At 39.6% G+C, this 21,048-nt stretch overlaps 1 protein-coding gene across 1 annotated transcript; it reads right to left on the reverse strand.

Moving 5' to 3' along the window:
* Window positions 1–4,038: 4,038 nt before the first annotated feature.
* LOC140931385 (glycine receptor subunit alphaZ1-like) lies at window positions 4,039–20,843 on the reverse strand. Its single transcript, XM_073381195.1, has 8 exons — window positions 20,731–20,843; window positions 17,847–17,935; window positions 16,130–16,197; window positions 15,215–15,450; window positions 13,880–13,962; window positions 12,120–12,254; window positions 9,619–9,956; window positions 4,039–4,670 (listed from the first exon to the last, which is right to left on the reverse strand). Exons 1-8 carry the CDS (start codon window positions 20,841–20,843, stop codon window positions 4,365–4,367), a joined length of 1,368 nt encoding a protein of 455 aa, XP_073237296.1. The 3' UTR covers window positions 4,039–4,364.
* Between the last annotated feature and the right edge of the window lie 205 nt (window positions 20,844–21,048).

The raw sequence follows: 21,048 nt of genomic DNA on the forward strand, positions 1-21,048 counted from the left end.
TCTTTGGTGGAATTTGGCGTGAAAAATACGACAAGGACACCTATTTGCTTGTTTGCCGACAGTGTTTCCACGGTTGATCAAGTTCGATAGAGCAGAGGAGAAACTGTAAGAAATTAAACAAGAGCTGCTGAGTGTCTTTAAAAATAGGGAAAGTTTGAGGGACAAAAGAGACTGCGAACGACAATGTGCGAGTTGTTAACGCTGCGAAATGTCTTCGATTCAGTACAGTGTGGAATATTCAGCCTAGTCCCGAGGCGTTCTCGGCTCGGTTCTACCGTGAGCTGTGACGTCACCGAGAGAGAAACAACGCCTAAACAATGCGGAGGCCTGCTACTTGTACTTCTCATTCCATACCGCTAGCTCAGTCTTCTCCTGTTCCATCAAGGAGGCAAACATTTCTCTTTCCAGGAGTTACGCCCATTCCAACCACGAGTAGTGTTTTTATACTCTGATAGTCAGAGTGATCTTCGAGGCAGTATCCTCAACTGTCATCAAGGAAATTACCCTGGTTGCTTCAGGGGGCGGGGAGCTTGTGTTACTCCGGCCCAAGTGGCTGCGAAGAAGACTAGAACCATTGTGAACTTTTGAACTCAATCTAGAATGGGTACTGCTTGATATGGGATAGGAAATAAAAGTCGCAGGAAATACTTCAAAATACTGTGAGGGGGAACACTCTTCTTCTTGCTCTGTTTTCTGTTCAGGCCTGTAGTTCACTCCGGCTTTTGTGGGAAGCTAAGGATAAATAATAGGATCATAGAGGCCATACAATTTATCTCTAATTCTTTTTTAGCATTTCTTTCGTTTAAGTCTTTTTTCAGTTTGCTCTATACATTCTACCTTCAATTTTCGTTTTTATTGTTAACGTTTCAATTTCAATTTCCGTCCATAAGAAACTAAGACAGTTATGCAAAATAAGGTGTGCTATGGGAGTTGAGAAAATAGAAAATATGCGCGCGTTTTGGAATTTCAAATTAGAAAGGGGAAATCTATCATGATCGCAAATCTAAACTTGGTGCACGCGCCAACAGTTAAGTTTCAAATTATTTGCATACTCGATCATATCCATCAGCATCAATATCTACGCCGGAAATCCTACACTTTTCCATCAGCTAAAAAGCTTTTCGGATGCTCTATTTTAATTTCCCATTACTCCTGGTTATTTTTTTCTTGTTTCTACATGCAATGAACGCGCTTACAATGAGCGACTCACTCGTCATCCTATTCATTTGTTACGTCATACACTGAATTCGAGCCAGTTAAAATCCGAAGTATGGCTGCCCTCTGCGAAGGGGTGACCTGGCTTGGACAGTTAATTTTTCAGTTTTTGCCTTGCGTCATATTTCGAACAGAAAAGGATAAAGTTTTTGAGCGTCAACGACAAATTTCAGTCGCCGATGAAGAAACTTTTTCGACATTTGCGGCTATAAGGAGCGCGACGAACAATCAACGACTGTTCGTGAATGCGGTGCAAGCAAAGGCAGAGGTCAGGATGTTCAAGTCGAGAAAAAGCCAAGGTCAAGAAACTGAAAAAGGGGTTTAGAAAACAACAAGATTTCTCCGGCTGAGAAGGTCGCATTCCAAGAAAAGTGATAAGAATCTCACACACCATTAATGTTCACCTCGCGGTCTTCAAAGGCTTCAAAGCTAAAGAACAATTTCTAAACGTCTTCTTTCCGCGATCAACACGTTGGGAAACTTTTCTCCTTTTGTCAAAATGAAAAGGAGAAAATACAACAGATGACGGTTATTATGGACAGAAAGCCGATTCTCAAAGGGTTGAAGAATAATAAGAGAGAAAACCCAAGTTCTTCGCCGTGGCTTGATATTGATAGCAATCTTAATCCGAGTTAATTCTTGGTCTTTAGACTCAAAGGAGAATTCCAAATTTCCATTCATTTTATTGTTAAATGTGGCTTTGAAACACTTGAAATGGAAAAAAAAGTACTTGGAAAATCAGAGGCAAGACAATAGAGTACTGTACGGAAGGGTCTACTGCCAATGAGGACCTTTCTGAACAAGGCGGCCAACCAAGAAGGCAATTCAAAGCAAAGGTCCCCTCATGATATTCATGGCCCAGAGTGTTTTGGTTCTTGCAATCTAAAGGAAAATTTGAACGTTCAGGCTGATCGTGGATCTAATTTTCCTCTTAGTTGGAAGGGCGCACACGAGCCAAAGGCCCAAACGCCGGAGCTTATCCAGGTTTCCTTAGCACGAAGCATGCCTAGGAGTATTGCTACTCCACCCCACCCGGAAGGGATGCTAGTCCATCGCAGGGTTACCCCCGAACAGTATGTTGCCGGTAAGCATACACCCATGGTAAAGAGGGACAAAGGGGAGTAAAGTTCCTTGTCTAAGGAAACAATGCGACGGGCGAGGCATGAACCCCGAAGTTCGAGGTGTTCATCGCTCGGCCTCACACGTCTCCACAGGACTTTCCTGGAAATTTGTGGATCAATGTTACATGGTTTTTGGCCTTTTTCTCCGGTCTCCTCAACTGAATTGTGAAAAAAGGAAGACAAAAAACAGTAGCATTGGACAGGTCCACCCTGGAAAGGAAAGTTTGGAACAGCCAAACAGCACCAGATTCAAACTCCTGATCAAGTGGAGAGGAATTGGTCGCAGATGGACAATTACTTACGAAAATGTTCCAGATATTGAATCGGTGGCTGCCAGTGCAAGAAAATCTGACTCAGTTAATCTCGAGAAAAAGACATTTCTGGAGAGTGGCGATTCTCATGAAAAGCTGCAGTCTTCCTCCAGAGACCAAAAGGAACATTAAGATGTTTTCTGTCCGAGCGGTTGGCGCAAATTCGCGTTTAAAAGAAAGGGAAGGAAAGAAAAAAGAGAGAGAGAAAGAAAAAGAAGAAGGAAGAACGAAAAACCAGTAATTGAACGGCTTCATCCTGGCTTTCAGAATTAGGACACTATTTCATCGCTGTACAGTTTTCCTTGGATTTATTATCTAAGGAAAGCTTTAGAGCGTCGAAAAAGTGTCAGGTCAGGAAGTTGTTTTGAATGTGGACAAAGTACTGGAAATCATTGACAAAGGGTTACTGGGAACAGTTGTAGGGGAAATGATGAAGCAACTCATGACTCATCTGCTGGTTCTCGAAAACAGCCTCGCGTTAGGCCTTTAAGTGAAGTTGCATTTAGGAGGAATGCTCAGAAAACAGGTGTGGATCGACTTTATCCTGGAATTCAGAATCTAAAGAGAGGCGTGACGCATTTGGCTGCGGCTGGATTGTTTTCATTCTTTGCCGATGCTTTTGTTTTATTTAACCTCATAACAACCTAATTCCGGGCCCGCTGTAATTGGCCTCAGCAGGAGCCCATATGGGAAGGACTTAAAACTACTACGATCTGATTCAAAATTTTCCTTTCTGGTTGCTATCAAGAGAGATTGAATGGACCGAGAGGGAATCTTAGGTCATTGACCGGGATATGTGAATTTTACTAAAGTTAATTTTAGAGGTTGTAATTAAACGAAAGTCTAATTCCTGAGACGCCCGCACATTTTAATCGATTGTTTGAAACGTCATCAAGCCCAGGAGTGTTTGCTTCAAAGCAATCATACAATGCAGAATATTGTGATGGCCACTGTTGAATTCTCTCTTTATAACACGGAATAAACGTTTACCGACCTCTCCGGAAACGAACTTCTGATTAGTTTCAAGCCTTTAATTGGTCTAAAAATAACTTTGGTGAAATTTACATATTCCAAGGGCAAAACCGGGTGTTTACCTCTCTGTCTCATTATTCTATCTTGTTGCTTTACATTTCTTGGACATAAGATAAAACGTTTGGGGCTATATGAAGATAATATCCCCGGCTCTGGTCCTCTGGTCCTTCACATATTAATTTACCAAATCTTTTGACATTATGCAGAACACCACTTTTCAGTGTTTTTCTTAGATGTTTACGCAGTTACCAGACGAGCCAAAAATCTGCCAGCAATGACAGCAACGAGGACTGGAAAACGTAAAAATTGTACTCTTCTATTTTAGCGAGATATACTAGGTGTTTAAGTGGTTATCTGAGGAGAGCAAATTAAAGGCTTTGCTGAATGAGAATCAGATACAACATTGAATGCTTAAAAAAAAAAGACAAAGTGACTGTATCATTCGTCTGGTCCTGTTGCAAACTCCTCTTGTCAAATGAGGCCAGCCTCTTATAGTTTCCGGCAAGGTCAGTTGTTTAGTCCCGGGCTGGTCAAGCCCACAGATTGTTATATATCTAGCTAGGGTTAAGGGCAGAGCTTTGTAATCCTGGATAGTAGGTTGAACAAGAAGACTATAAAGAGTACTTTATATGGAGGTTCAACTCCATGTGTCGGGTGCTGGTACTGTAGTTACTATTTCAGACTGTTACCACACGCCATGGTTTTTGACACTTGGTCCATGGTATGTTAGCCAATAAGCGACATTGAATATTAAGAACAGCGCAGGAAACGCAACTCTCGAATAACGATCAAGTGACGTGGAATTAAAGTGGAAATAGTACATTTTGGCCTCTTGAGCGAAGGACTTGCGTCGTAACATGGATCTTTCTTCGTTGATGTGTAACGACATAGGAAGGCGAGCTGTGCTGTTGCTGGAAACACTTTCATTCTCGGCGCTTTCCGGACTGCCTTCAGATCTCATTGGCTCTGAAAATTTTACCAAGCTACAAGGCTGTGGGGTTAACAACAGAACATATCATTAACCCTTATGTTTCTGTAAGCCCTTCTAAAAAAATGATCAACATCTCATTTCTCCTTGTAATATCACTATTGAGTTAAACTCTAATAGGGAGCTCAGACAGTCTAGTTAGTTTCTTAGCCAGTGAGAAGACAGATCTGATAAGATGCGAGTACAATGTAAAATGACATTCTATGTAATAAATATATAACAATTATTCACCGAAGTGGAGGTGGCTAGTCCTGGATATTTACCGAACTGCGAAGCAGTGAGGTAAATATCCACGACTAGCCACCGACACTGAGGTGAATAATTGTTTTAGTATATACTAAAACAGTGAGATAATTGAGCACAAAAACGACGATTTTTAACTCAAATACTGTTGCCAACGATTACAATTTTGGCACCTAATGACCGGGCGGCCGCGGCCGTCGCTTTTTCTTGCCGGCAACTAAAACTTCTGAAGGCATTTGTTTAGCTCTTGCGGGGAAATTTCTTCAAAAGGAGTTGTGAATTCTTTTTGTATTTAAAATCATTCTATAAAAAAAAGATTATTTAATTTAGTTTTAAGCTTATTTATGAACAACTCAACTAAATAAAGTAAGCAAGACTTAAGCTTAATTTGCATTTGTAAACAAAAAACTTTTTCACCGGTTTTATCGATAAATTCGTGTCAAAAAGACAAAGCTTTACCTGTTAAAACTTCCAATCCGAACTTCGTCACCTTCTTCGTGTATTTCGGAAACAGCTTGCTTGATTAGTTGTGAAATTTCTTTGTTTGTTTACGGCAGCAAACCGGAAAGGCATTTCGCTTGCACTTACACGAGTTTGGAGTCGCTCGCTCCGAGGAACTGGAGGTGAATCAGTGAATAGTGCAGGATATTCACTGATTGAGTAGCCAATCAGAGCGCGCGAAAAACACTATCCACTGTTTTAGTATATACTAAATAGATTTAGCCAGGGATAAAAGCGAAGGTGTCGTTAATACACTAAAAAAATAAGATCGTGTGGTGCTAAACGACTACGGCAACGAGAACGGCAAAAAAAGATCGATAGGTCTAATTAGCCAAAAAAAAAAAAAAAAACTTTGCACATGCAGCGCACTTGTTTGGAAATTTCTTTTCCCTGTTGTTGCAACGTGAAACTTGCTGGTAACACGTTTTCAGAGAAAATGTCATATGTGCTCCTAAAAGATGTTGATGCTTGTGTTCCTATTCGCCTTTTATTTTTACTGCCGCTCATTTTTAACTTGCTGACCGCTAGCATTTCTCGTTTTCTCAACGCCGTTTTAAAATTTTCATGTTTTTCTTCCAACGAAATTCGTCACCTTTATTTTTTCATCTCTCGTTTTAGCTCTCTGTCGCTCTTATTCTCTTTGAGCTTCGCTAGCCCGCTTCGCCTACTTTCTCATTTTCTCTGTCTTTCTCTGTCTTTCTTCTCCAAATTTGTGAACATGACAATTAATCTAAGCTTAATAGCGGAGCTCTCGCGAGGTAAACTACCCATCCGAGAAAATTTGGTAATCACGTGACCGTACACCGACCGTCCGTCCGCCCGACCGTCCGTTCGCACCACAGGCATATCAATGTAAAATAATTCAATCAACAGGTATGGCAACCAAAATGCAACTCAAGGTTTTATCTGGAAAGAAATCGCATGGCCGCCCGGACTTTTAGAAAGAAAAAACAAGAAAAAAGTCGTGTCTTTTTCGACGTTATTTGAGAGAAAGAGCTAGAGCGAGTGATTGAAAACAAAAGAGACGAATTTTGTAGGAAGAAAAACATGAAAATTCAAAGCGGCTGTGAGACAATCAGAAATGCTAGCGGCCAGCAAGGTGAAAATGAGCGGCAGTGAAAAATAAAAGCGAAGAACACAGGAGACAAAATACTGGGTTAGCACATACGACAATTCCTCCATAAAAATAATGTGTAACTAGGAAGTTTGGCGTTTTAGTCCTACAAAACAGCGTTATAATTGTGCAAAACAACGCAAAAAAAGACAAAAAGCGTGCTGCACGTGCAAATTTGTTTTTTTTGCTAATTAGAAAAAAACGTGTGCTGCACGTGCAATTCGTTCCTTTGGCTAATTAGATCTATTGATCTTGATGTCATTTTCATTGCCCTCCCCGTTTAGCATTTCAAGATTTAATTTTTTTTGCTTAGCCCTGACTAAATCTATATATTAGTTTAGGCAACACGGATACAGAAACAATTTCCACTTTCCGTTTTGTCTAATTGTGTCTGCTTCACAACGGGTGGCCACGCGATTTCCTGCCGAAAAAACCTTGAGTTTTTGGATTGCCATACCTCTTGTGCGAGTTATTTTACATTGGTATGCCTATGGTACAGACGGACGTTCTCACAGTCACGTGACTACAAGTTGCTACAAAAGTTTATGGGATGCATAGATAACCAAATTTTCTTACCAATGGTGCTCCGTTTCGCGCGTGCGAGAGCTCCGCTATAACTATTATGTTAATAAAAATGAATGCTATTCCCTCCCTAGACTCTTAAAATTATAGGAGATCAGGGAAATAAACACTTCATGAAATTAACGCGAATTTCAAAACAAGTCGCCAGATTTCTTCGCTTGAACCCCTTCGAAAAAAGAACCACTAGCCTGCGTAGCAAGCGTTTCCAATCGAGTTATTGCGCGAAAACGCTTGCTACGCAGGCTAAAGAACCACAAACAAAAGTTTCCATTTCAGATTATACGTTAACCTCTGTTCCTGTTGTTTCAACAAGTTTTCCTTCTTTCACTTCCTGGTAAACGTCTTGTTAAGTCCTTCAGTTTAAAATGTTCCCTCTTTCTTTTGCGTCAAAGTTCCTATATAACGAAGTCGTTTCCCACTAAGTTCGCGTTAATTTAAGTTGCGTTAATTTCCAATACCTCAATTTCATGGAGCGTTAATTTCCTATTATAACGTGTTTTGTTTTAACATAGATACAGACCAAAAACTGCAAGAAGAGATAAATAAATTGTTTGTCGCTTAAGACTGGCCCGCAAAAAAAAATTGCAGCGTAGGCGTTTAAGCGAAAGAATTCCTTTTAACTTCTTTCGGATGATTTTTTCAAACAAATAGTGGTGTTTTCCCCGATTTTGCCGGACGGGAAGGGCGCAACTGCTTACTAAATAACCTACGACCATCTCATCGTACCGATATGAAAGGAAATGTAATTGAGTCACCTGCGTGAAAATCATTTAAGAGACTGGTTAGCAGGGTTGATTTGGAATACTGTCTGTACTTCTCCAAAATTTCTAGGTATACCCCCAGCTAGGCTAACTTGCCCGTCCGGCCGGGCGATATTTAATGCCTTTTATATCTGAATCCACAATGGCGGGGAACCTCCAAAAATAAATTAAAGCAGTAGGTTTGATAAGCAAAACAGCAACTCCTGCACGTGCATAACACTTTTTAGTACATTTTTCTTTCTGTCAATGCACGACTACGACGTGAAATTTCCTAATTGCGCTTTGTACTGATGGAGGACATAAAATTCAAGGCCGCTTATTTCTGACCTTGACTACGGTCCTAAAGAATTCCACTCCAGCAAAATTTGCTACTCATTCGTTAACAAATTAGTCTAAATGGAATGATCATGTAGTTTCAAACAGCTCGAGTTTACTTTTTCGGTGACATTTTCGCTACAATGATAATGGATCTCCATTACTTTGGTAATCAGGGTAAAAAAGGGATCAGTGAAAAATGGGTGTCTGTTCCTTTACCGAAACGGGTGTTCTTCTGCTCTGGGGAAGACAAAATAGAACAACAAATTCCAAAAATCAGGGCAAAAAAGTTCAAAACCATTGGAATGTTTCGTTCGAAATCGCTCGAGCTTCATCAGCGATGTAGTTAATCATGCCGTTTCTGAGTTTTAAAATTCATGTTGTTTTCATCATCTCCCTTCCTTTGTTTTTCTAACATGTTTTTTATTTATCCGTTTCTACTTTTTCAGGTATGCACGTGCGTTTCGTTCTAAAGATACGGTTAGCTTAGCCCCTGCGAACGAAAAACAGTCACCTAGTCTCACGAGTATAGATCAATAAGTGAATGAGTTCCAGCTGCATCTTGGAAAAAATAATAATAACAATGAAACATGTTATCTGAGCAAGAACTGGCCCTCTTGGTATTTGTCTTAAGTTCATTTGGAGTGTTGGGCTATATAGTTTTGGCGGGTGTGTGCCGCGGCCTTTGCCGTTTTTTTTTCACGATTACAATGTGAAACTTCCAGAAACATCCTAGTTACACGTTTTATGGAGGAAATGTTGTATTATGTTCCTCCTGTTAACGTTTTATTTTTCGATGGCACTCATTTTCACCATGGTGGGCTTTAGCACTTCTCATTTTCTCACCACCGCTATAAAAGTCTCCTGTTATTCTTCCAACGTAATTAGTCTCCTTTGTTTGTTGTCTCTCGCTCCAGCTCTTTCTGTTATCAGTGTAGACATTGAAATTAAGTGGAAAGAAAGAATCGGCTTTGTTGTTGTTGTTTTATCTCTAAATGTCTGAGTGGCTGTGCGATTTACTGCCGAAACGCGCGGGTACTTACGCTATAACATATTTCTCCCCCCGACAGGCTGACTCCTGACTCCCTCCCTCCCTCAGCGTCCGTACGGAGACGTTATAACCACATTTTCTGGCATCGGTGGGTTCCCATTTTCTCTGAGGTATGGGACTGCCCGCTCGCGGAAGCTCCGCCATGAAATTTTATTTTTTCGTGGTGAAAAGCAAAAGTGCATATCTTCGCGCCGCCGTGTAATATCCTCCATATATCTAACCCTCTCTTTCGTCCCCTAAATTTTGTACATTTGGTATAGGGTTTAATGGTGTCGATTTTTGAAGGGGGGAGCGTGGAGGCATACCCTCTCAACCTTGGCGCCGGGGGACGTCTATTTTCCTCGATTAATATAAAATCTTGGCTACGCTGCAACTAGCACCTACCTCATTCATAGTAACATCTTGATATTTGTTAATAGCGCAGTGTACAGCAGCATACTCCAACAAACTGGCAAAAACGAACACAAAGCATGTGATGATATAAACATCGAGAGCAGTGGCGTATGACACACTTGGCGTAGCACCGCCCCCATGAAGAAAGTTTCCCATGGCGAGAATGGTTATGACTCCCAGGGAGACCCGGGCGGGGGTGGATTCCGGATCAATCCAGAAGGAGACCCAACTAAGAAGGACAACCAAAGTAACCGGTAGATAAAAGCCGTAGACGTAGAACATAAGGCGTCTTTTGAAGATGAACGTGGCATCTGGCTCAGAGAAAACACCTAAAAAGAACATAAAACAAAGACTGAATATCTTTGGACCTAACAGTCCTCCACAGATATTTTTTTCGTGGAAGGGGGGGGTTAAGGTGGCTCGATAGGGTTTTTGAGGGTCAATACCTCCCAAGTTTGAGCATAAACTACGTCGCCATTAACAAAGACATAGCTGTACATAGCTGTATTAGATGAAGATGAAAATTTGTTATGTTCAGTGTTACAAAGACATCGGAATTGTTATAGTAACGAAATGAGGCCATTACCTATTTTACTTGCAGACACATTTCTCGGCGCTGGGAACTGTTCTTCCAAAATCGTTCACGGGAGCTTTTTCCTTCAATAGCCGCCTCGATATGTTCGTGAATTTGTAACAAATTTATGACAGCGTTATTGAGGTATTTTGGGAAGATCTACGGCCTCCGCGGAGGCCATTGGTTCAATTTTTTTTTGACGGGGGGCGGGGGGCTCTTAATTTGCAATAGACCTCTTTTGCTTGTATGTTTTGTTTTCCCATTTCAGACCATGTGATGATTGTTTCTTACAAAAGTCGCGTTGTCCACGGGTAGATGCGTGCGCAACTAATGAAAAAACGAAAGGAAAATTCCTTAGAGAAACATCCCGTGGTTCGAACTGGGAAAATATAACGTACAAATTATACAGGTCTATTACTTAAATTGCGATTACAACTACGATGGTTATATTCTCACTTAGATTTGCATTGTATTTCCGCAGTTGAAATCATCTTCAGTTTTGGACTAAAGTCATATTTTTCTTCTTTCTTAAAATAACTCGTATCTTGGAAATTCCTAAATTTCTAATCGATTTTTTTCTGAACCCTAAGAATCTCGACCTTCACCTCGGTGTGTGCTTTCTTGTCCAGGAAGTAACTATAAGGAAATAAAATAAAAGCGAAATAATAACTAAAGACAAGAGACTATAAAGGGGACAGAGAGGGCATCCCCCATATACACCCTCTTCCATAGGTAATTCGTCTCGAGTTATTTTTAGAATCGGGATAAAGTTACCTCGCGCGAGGCGTGGATGTTTCGTGGAGGTTTCGCATGACTAAACGCCGTGCAAAACATGTCGGGCGAAAGGCAATGAAAGCGTAAAAAGATCGAGAGCATTCCTGAATATTGAAGCGAAATGAGTCGGCGCTCACCTGGGAAAATGGAATCGCTTGACTCTTTGACAACCCGTGAAATCAGTTTAACTCGAAGTTGTCGTAACCTCAGTGCTTTAATAAAATGAGAAATTTCGCCGGTCTATTGAAACCGGTCGTTTGTACAATAGGGAGTTTAAGATCCAACGACGCGGACGACAACTAGAAAGTCAAAAAAACAATAGGCTTAATTAGCAAAACAACAACTTCGCACGTGCAACACACTTTTTTGTTCATTTCTCTCCTGTTTTTGCGCGACTACGACGTGAAAATGCCTAATTTCGCGTTTTATGGAGGACGTAAACAACCAACGACGAAATTTTATTTCTCTTTCTGAGCTTGAATATGGTTCCTTGAAATTCAGCTTCAGGAGGGTTCGCCTACAATTGACAAAGTAAGTGGGTAGGAATAATCGCTATAAACTGACTGAAAAAACTCAAATTCACTTTTTAAGCGACGTTCTTGTCGCCGTCGCGCCGTTGGATCTTAAAGTCCCTAATAAGGCAAATAGGACGCCAAGTGTTATTTTTGTTGAATAATAAAAGACTAATAAAGGAATAAATATCAAACCAGAAATTGCTCTCTTCAAACTGTAAATTATAAATGATCCTGAGAGAATATTCAGTGTGTTAAGGATTTCCCTGCTGAAGAGAGGAAGGGCGATTCTTTTTTAATTTCCGTTTCGCTGACACAGCTTTCGCAGAAATCTCGCTGTAGTCGTTTTCGTCGACAAAAGGAATAGCAAAATTGTTCTCCGCGTCTTCCCCCATTTTGTTCCGCGTCAATTCGTGGAGGACGCGTAGCTCTAGCGTGGGTCGTCCACGCGGAATACATTCGCGCTATGTGATTGGCTGTTGTCGAATCCCCCTTGGGATCTGCAGTTCTAAAAATAACTCGAGACGAATTACCTATGGAATAGGGTGTATATGGGGGATGCTCTCTCTGTCCCCTTTATAGTCTCTTGCTAAAGATAACTAGGGCAGCGTAAGAAATTGAACCAAGCAAACCTGTGGTATAGACTCCTCTGTTATTTTTGGCTTTTACGTTGCTTAAATCGTACTGAGGTATCTCCACGTCACTGGGAAAAAATATTCCATTGTCATTCCTCCATTTTACAATGACATTATCCTCCGTTTCGGAGTCTTATGCAAAAAAAAAAAAAAATGGATAAAACGAATACAAAGATAAGTAACGACAGCGAGTCAGATTCAATATTTAAGGAGTTTGCGCAGTAGGACGACGACGGCAAAGACGTCTGGAAAGTGTATTAGTGATATTTCAAACTTTATACTGCAATGATTCTAACTCGCTTAATCTGTCAACTGTTGGCGAGTCTTCCTACCGTTGAAATGCAGAGACCACAATGAAGTTTAAAAAGAGAAAGGAATCATTTATCTCGTACCCAAATCTCTTATTGACGAATCTGGTCAAATCCGATTTGTTCACGTGAGCGCCTGTTAGGAATGTGACAGGCGATGAAAGGGCGCAAGCTCAAAATAAATCCTCAAAATCGGGGCCGTTTTTCGACGTGTTAAATAACGAATTTGTTAGAGCTATGAGGTTTTCTATAACAAAACGTGTTGATAAGCTTATCTTAAGTATGAACCAAATAATTTGTTGCTTTTATTCTTTGTAGCATCAAATTCAGCGAATCAGTTATGTTAATTTTATTTACCATAGCGCGCGTTAGAAGTTCAAATCAATACGCGTACTGATTTAATTTTTTTTACCCTTTCAAAAGTGTTTACATTGATACCGACAGAGAGTTTTAAAAAGTCTTTAAAGATAAGATAAAAATAGTTGTACAAGTTATATTGAGACGGAAACTACTTCTTCAGTGAAAATTTTTATTTAAATAGACTCTACTAGTACTGAAAACTTTGCAAAGAATGAATTGCACACGCCATAGCACGGGCAGAAGACGACACTCGCGTCATTCGCTCACAATCTAGCCAAACAAAAAACTGAATTTTCTTCGACAAGAGATCTGGGTACGAGATTAAGGAATCATGCCCTCCATCGGAACATTTGCCGACTTGTGTAGAGGACAGCAAAGAAAAGGTGCCTAAAAGCACGATGCAAAACACAGAGTTGGTGTTTCTTTGAGATGCAATTGCAACCGTCGTCACCGTGCGTTGTATAAACTCCCTAATGTTTAGAAAGAGAGTTATGTTTTTACACAAGATCACTTTCTTGAGGCAGTTATTTCTACCAAGATTCAAAAGAAAATTTATGATAAGTGTAGCGGGAAACCACACAAAACAGAATACAACGGTACTTTGTGCTGCCAACTTTCTTTTTGTTGACTTGTTCCAGAAGTTACTGTACTGTGGCGAGGGTGGCATGCTATGATAGCCTGAGAAAAAAACCGACATTTCTTGACGTCACCACTGGTTTCCTCGCGAAATGACGTCTGAGGAAGGAGCGCAGACATTCCAAACTGATGACGTTCACTACCCAGATCTAGGTAGTGCTCCTGATTGGTCATGTCGCGTGGGAAATTTGCTACAGCCAATCAGAAGTACTACCCAGATCTAGGTAGTGAAGCGTCATCAGTATGGAATTTTTGCGCTCGTTTCTCAGTACGTCATTTCACGGAGAAAACAGTGGTGACGTCGCAAAATGTCGACAGTTTTCTCAGGCTAGCACTATGACCAAAGGGAACTTTTAATCAGTTGAAAATTGGAGGGATTAAATAGCCCTTTTACCGTAATGGCTGGCCTTGTATATTAGAATATTTAAACAACGGTAATTTCAAGTTACTTACAGGAACCAACTTGAAAATGGCATATCTGTTGATCCATAGGAAAATGTCGAAAGTCCATCTGACAGTCAAGTACAGTGGTTATTCTGCAAGAGAAAAATTTTTTTTATAGAAGTGGTGGTTACCCAGAGTGGAAATTATTAGAAACACCAGCTTCTCGCTTACATTCACGTGTGGACGGACGAAAACGGAGGTTTTCAAATCCGATGGTGTCATAAATCATATATTACAAGCATTACGCATGCTCTGTAAGGGATACTATCGAATTTCTATCGTTTAAGCGTATCATGTCAAGTGGATGAGCGAATGTATCATGTCAAGTGGATGAGCGTGTGAACGCGCATTTTGTTTTGAAAACGGAGAAAAAAATCTCCGAAAATGACGACCCTCCGAAAGTAGCGACCTCAAAAGTTGTTTCCGTCTTTGCTCAAAATAACGAAAAATTGAAGATACAACAAGCTTTACCAAACTGATCCGAGGTTTATTATTAACGATTATATTGAAATTTTGACGTTCCTTTAAAATATAGTTCTAAAAGTACACTACACTTTTTCCAAAAAGTCTTAGTAGTCTGTGAATAGCCATACCGTAATCGAACAAGTCTTTAGGATTTCTATCCAAAACAATAACATGAAATAAAATGAAATAAGTTTCTTAAAAAAAAAAGTGTAGATGTTTTCACATAAGTCATGATTTAGTTAGCGTTACTTCGAACAGCTCAAATGGATGTGCAGTATGCATTTTAGCTACCCGAAAGTAGCGACCCCCTGAATATAGCGACCCCACCGATAGTAGCGATAGGAAAAGGCTGCTAAATCCGAAACGAGCGAGGGTCGTTTAATACTTTCGGAACTTTACGGTACCCGGATACATTTGGACCAGGACGGCAGGGCGGTAGATTTCAATTGTTTTAGCATGAGAGGGGACCGAGAGGGAATCAAAGGGCGTTGGCCGGATCTGTGAATTTCACTGAGGTTATTTTTAGAGGTTGTAATTAAACCGAAGTCTAACCGAAGTCTAACCGAGGTTGTAATTAAACCGAAGTCTAACCGAAGTCCTGAGACGTCCGCTCATTTAATTTTAATCGATTGTTTGACACGTCATCGATTCCACGTGCGACTGGCTCAAAGCAAGCAATGCGGAATATTGTAATGGCGACTGTTGAATTCTCACTTGACAACGCTGAATAAGAGTTTGCGGACCTTTCCGGAAACTAACTCCCGATTAATTTCAAGCATTTAATTGGTCTAAAAATAACTTTGGTGAAATTCACATATCCCAAGGACTAAACAGGGCGTTTACCTCTCTGTCCCATAATTCTCTCTTGGTTGTACCTACCTGGTACTTAGCAATATGCTTCCATCGGGGCTGATACCGAACAAAATATTTTGGGTTGGAACAGAATGGTAATGCGCTTCCTTGCTGTTCCGAAAATAAATGTTTGGTTGCCAAATATACTTGATAAGCTCTGCGTTAAGGACCAATCTCTGGTCCGGTGGTTTGTGGCGAAACGGCTGATAGGATAGACGCGGATCCTTCCATCTTCGTCTGAAATAAATATCCAGCGAAAAATCCTGTTGGCAACAAAAGTACTATCAATTTTTGTAGTAAGGCAAAATGGAAGATTAAACAAAGAAATAAGAAAAAAGATAAAGCTGAATCCTGATTTTTCGAACCACCCTGAATTGGTTCGAATCAGAGAGTTTTAAAAAAATCGGGGGTAAATAACAGTTTTTGACTGGTAAAGGAAAGTGTGGTTTGGTTGAAATTATGGGGAATTTCGCAAAACCGAGGATTCGAGAAATCTAGTATCTACTGTAATCCCATAAGTGACGTGACCTAAGATCCATTGATTCTAAGAATAGGAGGACTGTTACAGCGTTTGACATACCAAGACGGCGACGGCGGCTAAAACGGCCAGGAAGGGGAAATATTTCGCCCCGGAATCACGTTTACCATTTGTACAAATCAGTTTTACAGAAAGATGGCCGCGAAAGCCTAAAACTGGTATAAAGAGATGGCTTTCAAAAAATGGAACACGAATTTCGTTTAAAACATTCCGTCCGGAAAAACAGGACTACCTTTAAGAAATTCCGTTGCTCATGGAAATTTTTTACTGGAAGGACCCGAAAAGTCATGTTCCGTTTCCTTTCCAACAGGATTTCCTGAAAACGTTTTGTAAGTAGCCAACAACCCTTGCTTATAAGTGCATTACCGGGATCAATTTGTGTATTTTTAATATTTTTTTCTCACCATGTTTTTTTCGTTGATGGAACTCACGCTTGAAACATATGAATCAACCTCAATAATTACTGGCCCTCCTAGGAAACATAAACTCAGAATCAAAATGCGATACAATATTCCTAGTTCTTCAGTTTTACAATTTTACATGCTGTTACTTTTTGGCTGTTTGCTGGTTTATACGTTCTACGTACGTATAGTATAGTATAGTATAGTATAGTATAGTATAGTATAGTATAGTATAGTATAGTATAGTATAGTATAGTATAGTATAGTATAGTATAGTATAGTATAGTATAGTATAGTAGAGTAGAGTAGAGTAGAGTAGAGTAGAGTATAGTATAGTATAGTATAGTATAGTATAGTATAGTATAGTATACAATGATGTGAATGCTACGCGCGCTGTGATTGGTCTTTGCCCATGATCTATTAGAGTACAGATACATGGATGACGTCACGGGAAACTTGTTTTCTTTGTTTTGTTCAACATGGCACGCGGTTTTGAAAATGTTTGTGAGATTATTTCGGATTAAGACAAGTGAAAGCTTCGGAAAAAGTTTAGCAGGAGCTATTTACAAAGAAGAAAAATGGAGAAACGGAGACCAAAAAAGCTATTGACTACTTGACAATGCCTTAACTACAAGAAATATTCACAACAGTTGCCATCGTGTGTCTTCGCTGCGAGAGACTCGCTGTTTTGCAAAATGTTTTCGCTATTATTCTTCTTTGAGCAAGAAAAGACGGTGAAAAACTTTTCGAAGAAACTGTACACAAGTAAGGCAAAGAAGAAGCTAAGATGAAAAGTTGGGTTTGGGACTTAAAAAATGCCTAAACTAGCACAAATCCTCAAAAGGTCAAGCGGTTCGAGGCAGGTATGTGTATCGGTCTTTTTCTTTTCTGATCATTGTATATAACAAATAGATTCCATGTTGCCGTGGGTCTGTTCAGTAATAGATCACAGAGGAAGTCAAAATGTGGTAAAAACAACAGTGACACACTCGCCTGCGGCTCGTGTGCCACTTCTTTGTTTTTACGACATTTTGACGTCATCTGTGATCTGTTACTGAACAGACGCACGGCAACATCAATCTATTTGTTAAGTATAGTATACTATAGTATAGTATCGTATCGTATCGTATCGTATAGTATGGTATGGTATGGTATGGTATGGTTTGGTATGGTATAGTATGGTATGGTATGGTATACTACCAACTAGTGGTCTGCTATCAATGCTGCGTTCTGATTGGTTGAGCTACTACTAGGATATATGTTACAGCCCCCTAGTAGCGAAAAGCGCGGGCTTTTTGGCGACAAAAAAGGATTAAAGTCTAGCTTTAACTAGCTAATTTTTTTTATTCTCGATATTTTTGACCAACTAGTTAGATTTTACTAAAACAATTATTCCTCTCGCCCTCATGACCTCTGAGTCAATAGCCCATGAGGCCGACTCAGAGCCCATTCGGGCTCGAGGAATAATTGTTAAGAATAGTATTAATAGTATGGTATGGTATGGTATGGTATGATGTGGCATAGTGTATCTTTGTTGTGCCTTATTCTCCAAAAGGACGTATTGCTCTAGTTACAACAAACGTTTTATATCCTGATATCTATTACTATAACAACTTTACTATTGAAAAAAAACCCCGAATTTACAATAACAAAACTAAAATACATATGATTATGCTATTGAATGAATGAATGATGAGTGAATAAACGAAGTTGTTCTTACCAGTCTTGTTCGGTCTTGAGGAACCATCGTAACCATTTTTAATCCAGGTAACTAACTCCTCTGCTGTTCTGTTACAAGCTTTTTGACACCTGCAAAATAACCAAGACTCAGTGTTGGCTCCCCCGGTCACCATCGTCGCATAAAGAAAGAGTTATTCAATAAAAAAGCTTTTTATTACAATTCGACAAATTATGTTTTCGTCAGTATCATTTGTTACCGGTTAATGTATTTGAATGACAAAAGCAAAACTAGGTGAAATCTTGACATGGAGGTTTCTTTGAAAGACTCAGACCTGAATAAGAATTCGCCATGCTCTAACTCTCAAATTTACTAAAGTTTCTTAATTGTGTAGTGGTTCCTTGTTCTAGAAGTACCAATAACTTCAGTTAAACTAAATAACGATCTAACGGTGTTGTTAGATGAAAGATTCAGCGCCAAAGTGAATGGCTTTCCTTCTTTCGGGATAAATGCACGAAGAACTCAGCATGCAACGTAGCGGATAAAAATTTATGACACACATATGAACTACATATTGTCAAACAGCTGGGTATCTTTCCATGTGTTTTTCGCAATGTTCAATACAGAGCTAGCTGCTCCCTGATTCTGGGAACGACAAAGCTTTTTCTCGTCAAAGTTTGATTGTCCGCGTCTGGGAGGATTCTATATAGCATCGGTGTACTGCGAGTTTGTTTTTAACGTTGATACCGATGAAAACGGCGGGGTTTTTTTGACAAAAAACTACCGTTGTCTTATTCCCTTCTATTTGTCTTTTTTTCTCCTCCATTTTAACTTTTTCCGAAGAACGAAAAAGCATGGTTATAAGATTCAAACCTAGTTCCTAGTTCTCCCAGTGATTTTAACAAAACTAAACTTTGTAGACTCACAGGCACTGTTAAACCTCGTTAAGGTTGACACTTCTCGGCCTGCATCGCAGAAATTTGGCAGTGCCATTTTGAACATTTTTCGCTATTTTATTTTACTATTAAGGATGAAAATCAAAAGCTAAAGTGTAAATATCAAGACAAAGTACCATTCCAAAGATTTCCTAAAACCTTCACAGACTATCAAGATTTCACAGATTGATATTTCCACACTCCTCACATTGCTTTATATTTAATCAACACCAGTTTGCTTATTACAGCGTTCACGATTAAAGATTTACGAGTTACAAACCGTAACTTTCAAAACATTGCACTGAACGAAAATTATTAACTTACCGCAATAAAATGCATTGTGGATTCTTATATTTCTTTGGACAATTCAGATTTGTTGCCTCAGCTTAAATGTATATGGAAAACATTAAAAAAAACTTCACTGATAAATGTAAATCACCTTGAGGATTTTCGCGAGCTACCATTGTTAAACGGACTATATTTTTGCTTTTTCCGCCTTGAGTTGGCCCTTCTATTTGAGGGTAGAGCAAGATGAAAACTTTCACCTTTTAATTTTGAGTAAACTCGATAACTTGGTAACTAACCACGAGTATTCATTTTTATGCTACGGAATTGATAAAATTTGTAGTAACGGAACCCCCACAATTCAAAATTATTGTAGGAAGGGAATGAAAACTTTCAGTCAAGGCGCAAGTTTCATCCACAGCAGTCAGTATCCTGGGGCTTTACTTAGCAGGGAAGAAAAGGAACCTCAGCGAGCACTCGCCTACAACTCATGCTCCCCGGGGCTACGCCATTTGCTGTCGGAATTATCTCTTTTGTTCCGAAAAGTTTTTCTCTGAGTAATATGGTTATTCTCTCCCTAAAAAAGAACATCAGTTCAAAAGGACGATTCGATCTGAAACACAAGAGCATGAGTCAAATAAGTTATAAACCTCCTATATGGTTTGTGGGTACCCAAGTTCATTTTTTTACGTTCAGAAAAGCGTCTACTTTATCCCCAAATGCGCTCCCTTTCAAGGGATCGTCCATCGTCGGGCGTAGTCTTTCGTTGCATTCAGTCTTCAGGTTTGTCTCCCACTTGACAATTTTCGCCAGTGTAAGTCGAGAAAGTCACAGTCTCCAGTTTCTGTATGTTTTTAGTTTATTGCCTATTCTTGTTTTCTCCTGAATTTTACTTTCAAAGTTGTCTCTGTTACGGAGAGAACATACCCACTCCACTGTTTCTAGTTCCTGGTTACGTCTCAGCTTCAACCATCAGTCGGTAGGTCTGAATTTTGTTGGAATTTAAGTGTAGCCAGTTGGTAGATGTATACGAGCGATATTACTCTGAAATACTCTGCTTTTTTTCTCAGCAAAATGGGCCGACACCGTCTTCGCATTTCCTTTTTCAAGCAGATAAATCTTTCCAAGTTTATTAACTTCATTCTTAGCCACTCTTTTGAAATTTTGTTTCCGCGGCTTATATTTCAACAGCATCAATGTCTTTTTTTGAAAGCTTTCGCTTTGAGTGGTTGAAAGCCTGCTTTTTATACCCATTTATGGGCAAAAAAAGTTTTGTAACTTTTTGGACGAATAGGGATTTTGTGTTTTGTGAAAACATTGTGTCTGAAAATTGGATAAGATTGGAAGATGTCCTCCCTACTGAAGTCTTCAAAAAATTGTAATTTTGCAACTGAAGGTATCATCGTTGCTATACTCCTCTAGGTACCCCAGGACCATAGGACATGATGTGCCTTTAGTATAATTCCCCCCTAACGACAGTATAACTTATATAAGCCGTTTTTCAATAACCTCAGCTATAATATGTACTATAACTGAATACACACTGGCCACGAGTCTAACAGAGAGAAAACAAAAGAATAACGCATGTACACCTATGATAAGTTTTCTTCCAAGGTCACTGTCAATTGAGCGTAGAAGATCGTTCATTCATCCACCGACTCTTAAATAAGAAATGTTGTCAACTGCAAATATATAGATTGACCTACCCGTCGACTTTAGAGAAGATTATCACAGCTCCAACAAACCAGACGAACATCCAGGCGATGTCGGCGGGATTTCTTCCAGCAATATTAAAATGCCACTTGGATATTAAAGCCATCTTACAAAATATGCAAACGAACTCTTGGGAAAAATAAAATCGATTTTGGACGTTAAGTAATGAAACATACCTAAAGTATAAACAAATACTTGACGAGGAAAGATGCATGGCGTTCGAGAAATTGTGCTCTGCACCATGAAGCTTTGAAAACATTTGTGTAATACCTTCAAAGACAGCAAGGCTTGAATTAAAATGAATAATCCTC

The sequence above is a fragment of the Porites lutea genome, chromosome 1, assembly GCF_958299795.1.
Source record: "Porites lutea chromosome 1, jaPorLute2.1, whole genome shotgun sequence".
Lineage (NCBI taxonomy): Eukaryota > Metazoa > Cnidaria > Anthozoa > Scleractinia > Poritidae > Porites > Porites lutea.

What these genes read in the sequence shown, in the direction of transcription:
- LOC140931385 (XM_073381195.1), bottom strand. Translation starts at nt 20,843, where the DNA reads ATGGCTTTAATATCCAAGTGGCATTTTAATATTGCTGGAAGAAATCCC. An exon ending in ATCTTCTCTAAAGTCGACGG is followed by an intron (nt 17,936 to 20,730) that starts GTAGGTCAATCT and finishes GTTATTTTGCAG; the next exon opens with GTGTCAAAAAGCTTGTAACA. An exon ending in AGCATATTGCTAAGTACCAG is followed by an intron (nt 13,963 to 15,214) that starts GTAGGTACAACC and finishes TTTCTCTTGCAG; the next exon opens with AATAACCACTGTACTTGACT.